This window comes from Diabrotica undecimpunctata, chromosome 2, assembly GCF_040954645.1.
Source record: "Diabrotica undecimpunctata isolate CICGRU chromosome 2, icDiaUnde3, whole genome shotgun sequence".
In the NCBI taxonomy this organism is placed as follows: Eukaryota; Metazoa; Arthropoda; class Insecta; order Coleoptera; family Chrysomelidae; genus Diabrotica; species Diabrotica undecimpunctata.
Window position 1 is genome coordinate 9,588,172 of NC_092804.1, and position 12,348 is coordinate 9,600,519.

Genomic DNA, 12,348 nt, shown 5'->3' on the forward strand with positions numbered 1-12,348 from the left:
AGGTTTCCGTATTATGTATTCTGTATTTTATATGATTGCGGACTATGGAAATTCATGAATTCTATTAGCAAAACCGTATCTGAAATATAAATATTATTGTACGAGATACAAGACAACAAATCTTTGATACCTTTTGAATAAATTAGAATAATTAATTTTCTTGGTTTAAGGATTGCACGTGTCGAATTTATAATTGTTCATTGAGGAACAGTATCAAATTTGTGATGAAATGAGTTTTCACTTTTATACACTGCTGGATAAAAAAATTCATCACTTAAATTATTTATTATTCATTTTACCATGACGATTATCCATCCACTTAAAGTCGCTTATTGTATCATTATTTCTTTGTACATTTATTTATTAATCTCATTTGACAGGACTACAACAAGATCATTCTCGTTATCTCTTATTTCCTTTGCTGTTTTCGGAATTGGGTATTTTTCGATCGCTTCTATTTTGGTTGGATTTGGTTTTATTTCTTCTTGTGTGACTAGATGTCCTAGAAAATTAACTTCCTTTTTTAAGAACTCACATTTATCGACTTGGATTTTGAATGGGGCTTCTCTTAGTCGCTGAAATACCTTTGTGAGATTTACAATTTGTTCTTGCAGTGATGTTGAATACACGATTACGTCGTCCATGTAGACGAGACAGATCTCTCCTTGGAGTCCTTTTACTACGTTGTCCATCATGCGTTTTTAAGTTTAAATGGCATTCTTACATATTCGTAGAGTCCGTTTTCCACATTAAATGCTGTTTTGGGAATGTCTTCTTCAGTCATATCGATTTGATGGAATACACTCGTTAAGTCGAGGGTGGTAAAATACTGACATCGTCCCAATTTGTCGAGGATATCGGTAATATGAGGAATCTTATATCGGTCTTCTATTGTTTTCTCGTTGACCTTCCTATTTTCTACCACTATTCTCCACTTTATTTTACCGAAAGAATCCGGTTTTTTTGGCACGATCCATATGGGTGACGACCATGGTGATTGGCTTGGTCTAATGATGCCTTGATCTAACATTAAAGACATTTGTTTCTTTACTTCTTCCTTATGTTCATATGGGTACCGGTATGATTTCGTATATACTGGCTCTTCATCTTTGGTTTTGATATGGTGTTTAACTTCGTTGGTGAAGCTTAGAGGAGTGTCTGGTTGGTAAAATATATCATAGAATTTTCGGCATAGGCGGCGAACTTGTTTCTCTTCTCTTGGTTAAGATGTTCGGTTTTAACCAAATCGTCGATGTCTTGCCTGTATCCTGGTCCGGGTGTTGTTTCCATGGAATATATATGAAAATCTTCGATGTTTATTTACTGGGATGAATGAATAGGATCTGAAGTGAAGTTGGCAATTTCGGTCCAAGCGAGATGGTTTTCGGCGTTGATAAGAGATTCTCGTACTACGACGCCTTGCAAAATTTGTCTATGGTAGTTTTCTTTTTTTCTTTTACTGGAATTTTGACTTAGCTAATGGAATTTGGTTCCAAGTGAATGGAATAAAGTTGTGTTTTATTTGTTTCATAATATTAAATAGGGATTGTAAAATTTTTTGTAACTAGAAGTGATTTAGTAAAATTTAATTGGGCTTCATAGAGTTTTAAATTGTCGAGGCCAATAAGGCCATCAAAAGTTTTGTGGAATTTAAACAGATAAAATTTCATCTGGTTGTCAGAATTAAATTCTAAAAATAAAGAAATTTCAACATAATATTTTTGTAAATAATTTTGAAAAATCGATGTAATAATTTATGTAATTTGGAAAATATGAAGAAGCTATTTCTGGATTAAGAAAAGATTTTGTGGATCATGTATCGATAAGAAATTGTAAAGGAGGCTTAGAAATTTCAATATAGAGTAGCTCCTTTTTATCTGAAAATGAATGGAGTTCTATTACGTTTCGGTTGCTTCGCTTGGGTCCTCTGGAAAATTTTTATCTTTTTCTTACTCTGGTTGTTGATTACCGTGAGCATCTTTGAAATTTTCGTAGTCAGGTTTATAGTACTGGTAGTTGGCATTATCTTCTTCCCTATCTGTTTGGCATTGTATATTATATAATTCTTCGACGGTAAACTTTGGCTTTGCTCGGTAGTTTGGTGTGAAGTTTTGGAGGCCCTTTATTGTGGTACCTGATATTTTACTCATAGGTGTCGGTATAGGCTACTGTGATTGTCCCGGTTTGGGTTCCCATACATTTGACTAGTTCTGAGATCTTAATGTTGGAGGGTTTGAATTTTGTCTAAATTGGTTGAAGTTTGGCTGCCGGAGTGGCTGTTGGAACTGAGATTGGAACTGGTTCTGTGGGTAGAATTGTCTAACCGGTTTCTGCCATTCCGAAGATGCAAAATTTGGCTGTTAATAGAATGATTTTTGGATGAGTACTTGATGAGTTGGTTTTTGTGGTCGACGTTCTTGGTAATTTTCGTTCCTTCCTGTTTTTGTGGATTGAGTCATCTGATTTTTTTAAGATATCGTACATTGTTTGCTTCTTGCACATATTGTATTGCTGTTGCTAAATTTCCTGGTCACATTGCTCTAATAACCGAACCCATTGGTACTCGTATTCCTGCTAGAAATGTTGTGAGAGCTTGTTGACGGAAAAATTCTTGTTAGTACAGCTTAAAAGTCCCATTATTTTTTCGTTAAAATGCATGATAGATTCCATTGAACCTTGTCTCAAATTTACTAGGTCCCTTGTAAGCGAGTTTTCATTTCCCTGATCTCCAAAATTGTGAATTAATGCATTTTTTATTTCATCCCAAGTTTCACATCCATATACAGATATTACTTCTTTTGCTCTACCTGTTAATTTACTTATAATACCGTGAAGCAAAAATTTATTTTGTATATTAGCTGCATTAAGTCTATCATATTAACGGTTTAGAAGTAATGTCGAAACTTTAAGAAATTCATGTAATCATTTGGATTTCCGTCAAAATTTGGAAGAATGCATAAATTTTTTACCTCAAATTGTGGAACTGCCATATTTTCAAAATTATCTATATTTATAGGTGATACTCTTAATTTATTTAATTTTTTAATTAATCTATCTCTTCGCAGTTATTTAATTTTTTCTTTAAATTAGCTTCTAACTCTAATTCTAAGTCATCTAAGGACTCAGAGGAGTCTGACATAAAATCTTTTTCAATAAATATATATCTTCTTAATTGTTAGTAATAAAATTCGCTTTCAAGACAAAGATGATGCTGCTAAGCATTCATCCGATCTTGAAGACTTCTAACTTCTAATTCCCTCGGGTGAACTCTCTGCAGGCGGTTTTCCTAGGGTTGGTTCTTGGAATAGTGGACAAACACTTGAAAGTGATCAGGATCTATCTTTAAAGACTCTTCCACTATCCTACTGACTGCGCCAATTAAGAATGTTCTTTTAAAAAACATTTTTTTGAAAAGCACGAACACTCAAAACAATCTTTCATTTACACTAGTAAAGAAATTAGTTACAATTCAAAATATATTATTCAGACTTAAAATACAAGTATACTGTCAGACTGTCAGACTGAAAAAAGACAATGCTTTATTTATAATAAATACACTTGCTGAATTTGCTGTTCTACTTCGTCGCAAATGATATTCCAAGGTTCCAGAAAGTTCGGTGGTAACTTCTTATTAAATTCGCATAATCTAATATACTGAAGTGTAGCGGTTATGGTACTATAACTCACTCGATACAGCTATCAAAAAAGTAGTACCTGTTATTTTTTGTATCATAGAGATTTCCATTACTTGTAAGGTTTCGAAATGCGGCTAACTCTCTCACCAGTGTTAGCGTTTAATTTATGCACTTACAATGCGTAAGGTATTATTGCTTTTCTTTTAAAAATTCGATTAAATGTTATTCTTTTGTTTTAACTAACGGTTTCATGCTTCCTAATTACTTATTACCAACGTACCAATTACTGTATTCATTAACGGAAATTATACTGTGAGCTTTATGTACAAATTACATTTTAAGGTACAAAATAGTTTAAATTGTTTCCTAAGTGGTACGTAAAGTTAAAACGTATGTAAATTTACTTTAGAAAAAGGTGCCACAATGTTTGTAAATTTATTATTGTAAATACTTATGTGTTCAATGACCTGGTCCTGTCGCCAAATTTGGTAGCTTTCTACAACTCTCAATAATAACTAAATATAACAATTAGTTTTCCTATTGAAAATGTATTATATTTAATTGAAAATGTTTGTCAAGTCTGCTAAAATAATCTAAAATGCATCCTTTTTGGTATATTCATTTTGCATTTATTTTCTTCTGCAATTAGTGCGTTCGTTCTCGTTACCAAAAGGCGTTAGTCAAGATCGATATCTTAATTATTATAGACGACTTTTGCCCTACTAGATTAAACCATTAGACCATAGATAGATCATATGCATTCTCGTCTTTCGTACAAACAGATATTAAAGGCTATCCTACATTTAAGCTCATCTTTAAAGCAGTAAACATGTATTTTTCCATCAAATTGAAAAATTTTACCAAGTGTAATCTAAGAGCTGTCATTTCTTCTTCTTCTTCATGTGCTTTCATCTCCTCTAAGAAGGTTGGCAACCACCATGGCAATTCGTTCTTTCGATACCGCTGCTCTAAAGAGGTCAGCAGAAGTGCATTTAAACCAAGCTCTCAAATTGTTTAACCAGGAGATGCGTCTTCTTCCACGACTCCTTCTACCCTGTATTCTTCCTTGTATTATTAATTGCAGCAAGTTATAATTCTTGCCCCTCATAACATGTCCCAGATATTGCAGTTTTCTGAGTTTAATTGTATTTAAAACCTTTTTAAAGCTGTCATTATATAAAACATTATGTGAAGGTCCCATTCATGTGATTGTGCTTCATATGACATAGCTAGTTAGCCAAACAGAGAATTTTAGGAATTATTATATATATATATATATATATATATATATATATATATATATATATATATATATATATATATATATATATATATTGTACTAGTTTTATTTTGTTTTGTGTAACGATACACTGCCGCGCATAAAATATGCAGTACGTCTTAATCAGTCAGTCTCTTTCACACCTGTCCTTATACTAGTTTTTATCCCTTATACATGTCTCTCACAATCTTTACATATTTACCGGGAAGTCTTTTCTTATTGAGCGCCCCCCACAGAATCTCTCGAGGAAGTCTATCACATGCTTTCTCAAGATCAATAAATACCATATGAGGTTTTGTTTCTTTATTCCTGTATTGTTTGTAGAAAAAAATGGTATATATTAAGTTTTTTTATCTTAAAAAAATTTATTAAAAATTAAAAAAAATCTTCCAATATCTATTGACTGATAAGGTAAGTCATTTAACAATATTGCATTAAATTTTTTTTATACTCGTAGTTATTGATAACGAAACGTAATTATGAGTTTAATGTTAGAACCTTTTTATGCTTCGTCAACTATACTAAGGTATTCAATTGCGTGAAATGGAGAAGGTTATAGTTAATCTTGGAAAATAAGGGAGTTCCAGAAGATCTAGTTCGTCTACTTAAAAGCCTATATGAAAACAGTTTTGGAAACTTAAAAGTTAGTAATGTGCTTTCCAAAATCTTTAGACCAACATCCGGTGTAAGATAAGGCTGTATTCTATCACCCATATTATTTAATACATATGGAGAATATATTATGATAAAAGTCTTGAAAGGGTGGAGAGACGTAATTATGATAGGTGGCAAAAAAATTACGGAGCTAAGGTGTGCCGATGATACCCTAATATTGTCATGCTCAGAAAATGAACTCATTTAAATAATGAACAAATTGGACACCGTCAGTAGGGAATACTAAGAATGGAAGTTGTTGGTTATTCTTCCATTCAATGGTAAACTGTAGTTTGGGGTGAATGTTGATGATATGTTGCAGGAATGTACAGCCACTACATAAAGACTACTGAAACCTGTAGATATGAGAGTACGGAGAAGAAAAAATAGCAAGAAATAAATCACCAACTGGTAGAAGAAGTATTGGCCAACAGCGAAGTGAAAATCTTTCATAAAAACAACAACTCGCCAATGAACAAGCCAAATTGCCTATATAAAGGAAGACGAAGGAGGATTTTTAATATTTGTTCTACTGTAAAGTTGATGAATAATGAGACTACATAAAACTAACATGCGTTCAGTCTCGAAGGTAACTTCCTTTATACGCTCGATAAAATAGCTTGCGTACCTGACGTAAGATCCTCTTCCCCTGCGTATGGTTTTAACTGGACAAGTAGAAACTTTGCTAGTGGTTGTAACGGTGATCCGATAGAGCAGACTGTCGGTCGTAGAGGTAACCCTTCCTTATGTATCTTGGTAAACCGTAAAGTTTTGAGCATCTTGATGACCTTTCTCGTGGAATGGGCTGAAATTCGGAAAACAGAATCGAGCTGCCTTCACAGAAAAGAGACGAGCACATGTCATAAATATAAGACATAAAATGAATGAAATTATATACAAAGAGGATTTTACTTAAAAATGATTAAAATTACACTGTGGAATTGGCGAGAGAGTTGTAGCGAGTTATAATTATAGAATGCTGGTATGCCGGGATGACCGTCCCATACGGGACACAAGAGCAGTATGATGAAATACCGCTCCATTCAATAATTTATAGAAGAAAACAGAACCACCAAATTTTACGTTTTTAACGGCTGCAACGAACTTTAACATATTTTCATACAATGGGTTATTTGAAATAAACCATTTTTTGCCATGAATTTACGAAGAAAATGCATAATATAAAATCATAAAACCGAAAGATTTATTACCCTTTAAATAAGAGTTCCGAAAAATAATAAACCTTACAAACCCACTTCTGAGTAAACAATAATACCTGTTTGTTTACTGAATTTGCCAGTGAGTTAGATACGAGGAAGAAACACTTTATAACCAGGTGAGCTTTTATCATATCCTCTATGGGGATCTTAAGTAGAGCTTTTGACAGGTTGTCTCCTTGTTTGTGTCCTGGTTTCATTTATATTTCCTCTGAAGCTCTTTCTTTGTTGGCGTTCATACTATATAGCGACTTATAGGTCCATTCATCGTTATATTCATCATCATCATCAACTAGCCTCTAACGTCCACTGCTGAACATAGGCCTCTCGCATGCTTTTCCACTTAGTCCGATTTTGCGCCATCTGAATCCAATTTGTAGTCACTCTTTTAATGTCATCTGTCCATCTCGTTGGGGGTCGACCTCTATTCGACCGGGTCGACCGGGGACAAAATTCTTTTTGTCCACCGCTCATCAACTGATCTTGCTACATGACCTGCCCAGTTCCACTTTAGTGTTGTTATCCTTTCAATAACGTCTGCTACTTCTGATCTTTTGCGTATAGTAGCATTGGGTATTCTATCATGTAGAGAAATCCCTAACATTATTCTTTCCATTGCCCTTTCCGCAACTTGTAGTTTACTCACTGTTGTTCTTGTGAGTGTTTCTGCACCGTAGGTCATCACTGGCAAAATACACTGATTAAATACTTTTCTTTTCAGACACATTGGAATCTTAGACCTAAAAATATCCTTAATTTTTTTTAAATGCAGCCCAAGCGAGCTAAATCGTTATATTAGTAGTTTTTATTTCCTAATTTTTAGTTTTTACCCATGTCCAAATATATCTATCCAAAGGCAATACACTCGTACTTTTGAAAAATAAAAATATCAATATTTATTTCTAAACTCTTTTATTTTGTTATTTGTAACATCAAAATCAAAGATGACACCTTGTTCTTATTATTTTATCGTTTAATTGAAAGTATATAGACACTAACAGCTCCAAAAAAGATAGTCCATACTCCTCCTATCAGAAACCCGTCGATAACTCCTAAATATTCAATAGTCCATCCCTTTTTCAAAACGTTACGCAAAGATTCTATGGCTATGGTTAGTGGAAATATTCTTGCCAAGATCCTTAAACCGTATACCATACCTTCCACAGGCCACATCCAACCTAAAAATAAAAAGCTTTGTTAAGAGAATGTCGTCAATTGTAAAGTTACAATTTTTTTAATATACACTGTTAGATAAAATATCTAAAAGTGCCATCTTCCTATTCGAGACTCATAAGAACACTATAAAAGATGGATGGATGTTGTAGACTTAGATATAAAAAAAACTTATAGCCATAAAAATAAGCCATTGAATAAGGAAATTAGGTGGCAGGACAAAAATGAAGCATATTGTTAAACAGGTTAAACCCACAAAAAGTTGTGGTATCTAGAGGACAAGAAAAATATCTTGAAAGTTAGTGTTTCTACAAATTTATTAACTTACTATATATATATTACAGATGAAAACTAAGAAATATGTTGAGATAGTGATTGATGATTGATAATATCAACATAAATAGAGAAAAGATCAGTCATTTGTGATTTGCAGATGACATCGTCCTTATAGCCGATTGTATGGATAATGCAATAAAATTATCACGCTTCTTTGGAGGTCGGACTAACGATTAATATGAACAAGACACAAATAGACACAGATTGGTCATATCTGGTGCTAAATCAAAATATTGTTGTTGATGGAAGGGATATTGGTCAGACTAGATCGTATAAGTACCTAGGACATGAAATTCGGTTGGGCAGAGATAACCAAACATGTGAAAAGACGCTATCGAAAAAATCGCGTCGTTAAAATGGAATTGGGCAGGACACGTCACCAGATTATGAGACAACAGATGGACAAAACGTATTGTCGAGTGGAGACCAAGACAAAAAGCAATACGGAGCAAAGGACGCCCACCAACTAGATGGACTGACGACCTGAAAAGTGTTAGCAATAACTGGATGCATGCCGAATAAAACAGAGACAGATGGAAAAAGCTGAGGGAGACCTATGTCCAGCAGGTGACTCATACAGATTGATGATGATGAATGATTGATATCTTACTATATTTTAGAATCTCTTACCACTTAATAAGTTAACTGGTAGATATAATCCTGTAAGCACCACATTAGCCATTGTATGGTCAGTACTTATGACAGAAATAAAAAAACCTAAAAAATAATAAAATATTGTTATTGGTACAAACGTAGATTGTATTGGTACAAACGTATTAGATAAAAAGCTATTAAAAAGAAGTCAAAGAAGGTTGCGTAATAGATTTGCTACTTCTTTTGTTTATTCTGGCGTTTCTATCTTCGATTCGCTAGATTTTACATAGCTTTTTCACGTTAGTGATTGTTAATTGTGCAGAAATAACTATGCGAGACACTGTTTGCGTTCAAATAATTTTTTTTAAGATATTTTACTATATCTTGTACTTCTTCTTCTTCAAGTTCCGCTCCTATCGGAGATTGGAAATCATTCTAGCAATTATAATTTTGTTGGTTACGCGCCTGAATAGTTCAATTGAACTGCATCCAAACCATTCACGGAGATTGCGTAGCCACGAGATTTTACGTCTTCCTACACTTCTTCTACCTTTGATTTTACCCTGCATTATATTCCTTAGTAGTTCGTATTTTTCACCTCTCATGATGTGCCCCAAGTATTCCAATTTCCTGATTTTTATGAAATTCTTTATGGAAAACTTCGCATTGTTTTCCTAGTTGTTCGAGAACCTGTTCGTTTGTTTTGCGATCCATCGATCCGTTAGATTTTTTAAGTGTCCAAGCTTCAACCCCATACAAAAGGGTAGAGAAAATATTACATCGAAGTATTCTTATTCGGAGCGATATATTGATATCGCGATTACAAAAAAGTTTTCTTATTCTATTAAAAGTTGTCCGTGCAATTCCAATGCGGCATCTTATTTCTTTTGTCTGATCAGTATCTTCTGTGATCCATGCTCCAAGGTATTTGTACGAAGATATTTGTTCAATTTCCGTATTTATCTAGTGCTAGCTTAAGTTTGATGTTTTGTGCTTTTGTAAATATCATGAACTTGGTTTTCTTCAAATTTATTTTTAGTCCATAATCGTTGCAATATATTATAGTCAATATATATAGTCTGATAGTCTATTTCCGATTTTTAGGTAAGTAGTGTTATCCTTGTATACTTCTGTGATTGTTCCTAAATGGTATGGACTACAAAGGTATGGACTTTGCCACAATTTAAGTCTTGGAACTGTATCATACGCCTTTTCTAGGTCGATGAAGGCTAGATGTACTTCGGTACCAACCGCTATTCTTTTTTCTATTAATTGTTGGAGTATAAACAAGTTATCAGTGCAAGATCTGCCTGGCGTAAATCCACTTTGGTCTTCGCTAATTAGATGCCCTACATCATCTTGTATTTTTCCATTTATTATCATTCCAAACAATCTCCCGAAAGTAGCTAGGACACTTAATCCTCTGTGACAGTTAGGATCTTTTCGATTACCCTTTTTAAAGATGGACACTTGGTGAGCGGTTTTCATTCAGATGGTACTTTAATTTGTTGGCAGCATTGATTCATTAGAAAAGTTATTCGTTCTATTAGGAGTGGACCTCCTGCTTTAAGTAACTCTACAGCTATATTGCCAGGTCCTGGAGATCGCCCGTTTTTCATTTTAATTAACGTTGTTAGTAGTATTAATGTTATTATTTGTTTATCTCTACATAGTGTATTCCTCTCCCATATATTCCAATCTGGACTCTTGGAGTAAATTTTTATGGTGATTTTTCCACTTTTCAATAGGAATTAAGTTGCTTAAGGAATTGTGGGTGTTTTTCTTTAGATTAGTGACATTTTATTTGAATTGTCGATGACAATTATTATTGTGAGCCTTTAAATACTATCTTCAAAATTTTTTAATATTTTGGAATTAATTTATCATATATATATATATATATATATATATATATATATATATATATATATATATATATATATCAATTTATAATCATAACATATTCAAATACGTTGAAGAAGGGTTTTGTTTCATGACAATAAATTTCATACACGAGTCAGTAGGAGAGAGTGGTCCACAGTGAAACATGTTCCACTGTGAGACAATGCATTTTTTGAGGACAGCGCTTTGCATGATATCCCCACCATAAGGTTGTCTCAATACTAAGAGTCTCCCAGCTACAACACTTACTATTGACCATGATTCTGAAGCAACCGTCATGACAACAAAATCGTTTTCGGGCTCTCAAGAGTTTCGATAGTTTTGAGGCTACCTTAAACCTGTTTCAAGAAAACGAGATAAACAATGAACTCCGATGTAATTACTATTTAAATAGGAATAAGCCACAATTAAAGGTTGAAGTACGTTTATTGACGTATCTATTTCCACTTCGGAAATCGTTCTCAAATACAAGCATTAATAAATTAAACAAATTGTGTTTTTAGAAAAAAAGAATTATATATATATATATATATATATATATATATATATATAGAAAAAGTTGTTGAAAAATTTCGAATGACTAAAAACCATCTCACTGTGGACCACTATCCCTATATTGCATAAAGAAAAAGAAACGCATAATGTTGTTTCGAATTTAGCTAGTATGGGTTATAAGTTAAATTCGGTCCCAATTTGGGGCCTTTCCTTTGAATAGTACCTTAGTTACCACGGTAGTCATCGGTGTGTAAAATGTTTAAGAGTTCTTATTTTAAGTTACCAATGAATTATTATTTTCACGGTACTACATTCGACTGCGTCTTATTTTTCTATCGTCGTTTCTATCGTTAATTAATTAATTAATATTCGATAGTATTCGGTATTCGGTAATTAAGAATCACATTCAGTAAATCTGAAAAAAAAACGTCACTTATTTTATTGACGCGTAGAAGGAAATTAACGGTTCAACTTCCGACCATGAATGAAATAAACTTTCACTCTCGAACTATCACTACTATTTAAAAATTGATTTAGGTTAGATATGGCTAGAATAACAAAAGTTATGCAAAAAAATTCAAATATTTTTCGTATATTTTTATTTATTAATAGTGTAAGTGAAAAATGGCTGAAGGATGCACCTTCCTCTTACCTAATTATATGCCCTACCCATCTAAGGCGTGCTACCTTAATGAAGCTTAAACCGCGCTGACATGGGTAGTGAATCACTAGCAATAGCCACACTCGTGGTACATGAATCCTAATAACTTCAAGACCGTGGTCATGGCTCGTTCATGAAGTGAGTTTGAACGGTGAAGATACAGTGCTTATTGACGTGACAACGTCTTAAATTAGGTTGTGGCTCGGAGTCACTCATGAAAAAGTGTAACGCCCGCTCACGTCTGTTACGATGAGTCACCGAACGAGAGAGAGGCCTGCCGGACCGGCGAATGCCTTGCGTCTCTCTCCCACTCAAACATGATCGGTCCGCTGCGCGCGCAGCACTAGAAAATTAGGCGCGTTGAATCGGTGCGTGCTTGTGTCTCTGTCTTTCTCAAGCGTT

General features: G+C 33.7%; 1 protein-coding gene across 4 annotated transcripts in view; it reads right to left on the minus strand.

Annotated features, from left to right (window-relative positions):
- Positions 1 to 7,680: 7,680 nt before the first annotated feature.
- The window catches only part of LOC140434155 (ABC transporter G family member 23-like), a 52,639-nt gene continuing 47,971 nt past the window's right edge, over positions 7,681 to 12,348 (minus strand). For all 4 annotated transcript variants that reach the window (XM_072522218.1, XM_072522216.1, XM_072522217.1 and 1 more), the window contains exons 13-14: positions 8,925 to 9,011; positions 7,681 to 7,963 (exon numbers count right to left, since the gene is read on the minus strand). In XM_072522218.1, coding sequence (XP_072378319.1) covers positions 7,752 to 7,963; positions 8,925 to 9,011 — 299 coding nt within the window. In that variant the 3' untranslated portion in view covers positions 7,681 to 7,751. The remainder of the gene's footprint in view (positions 7,964 to 8,924; positions 9,012 to 12,348) is intronic.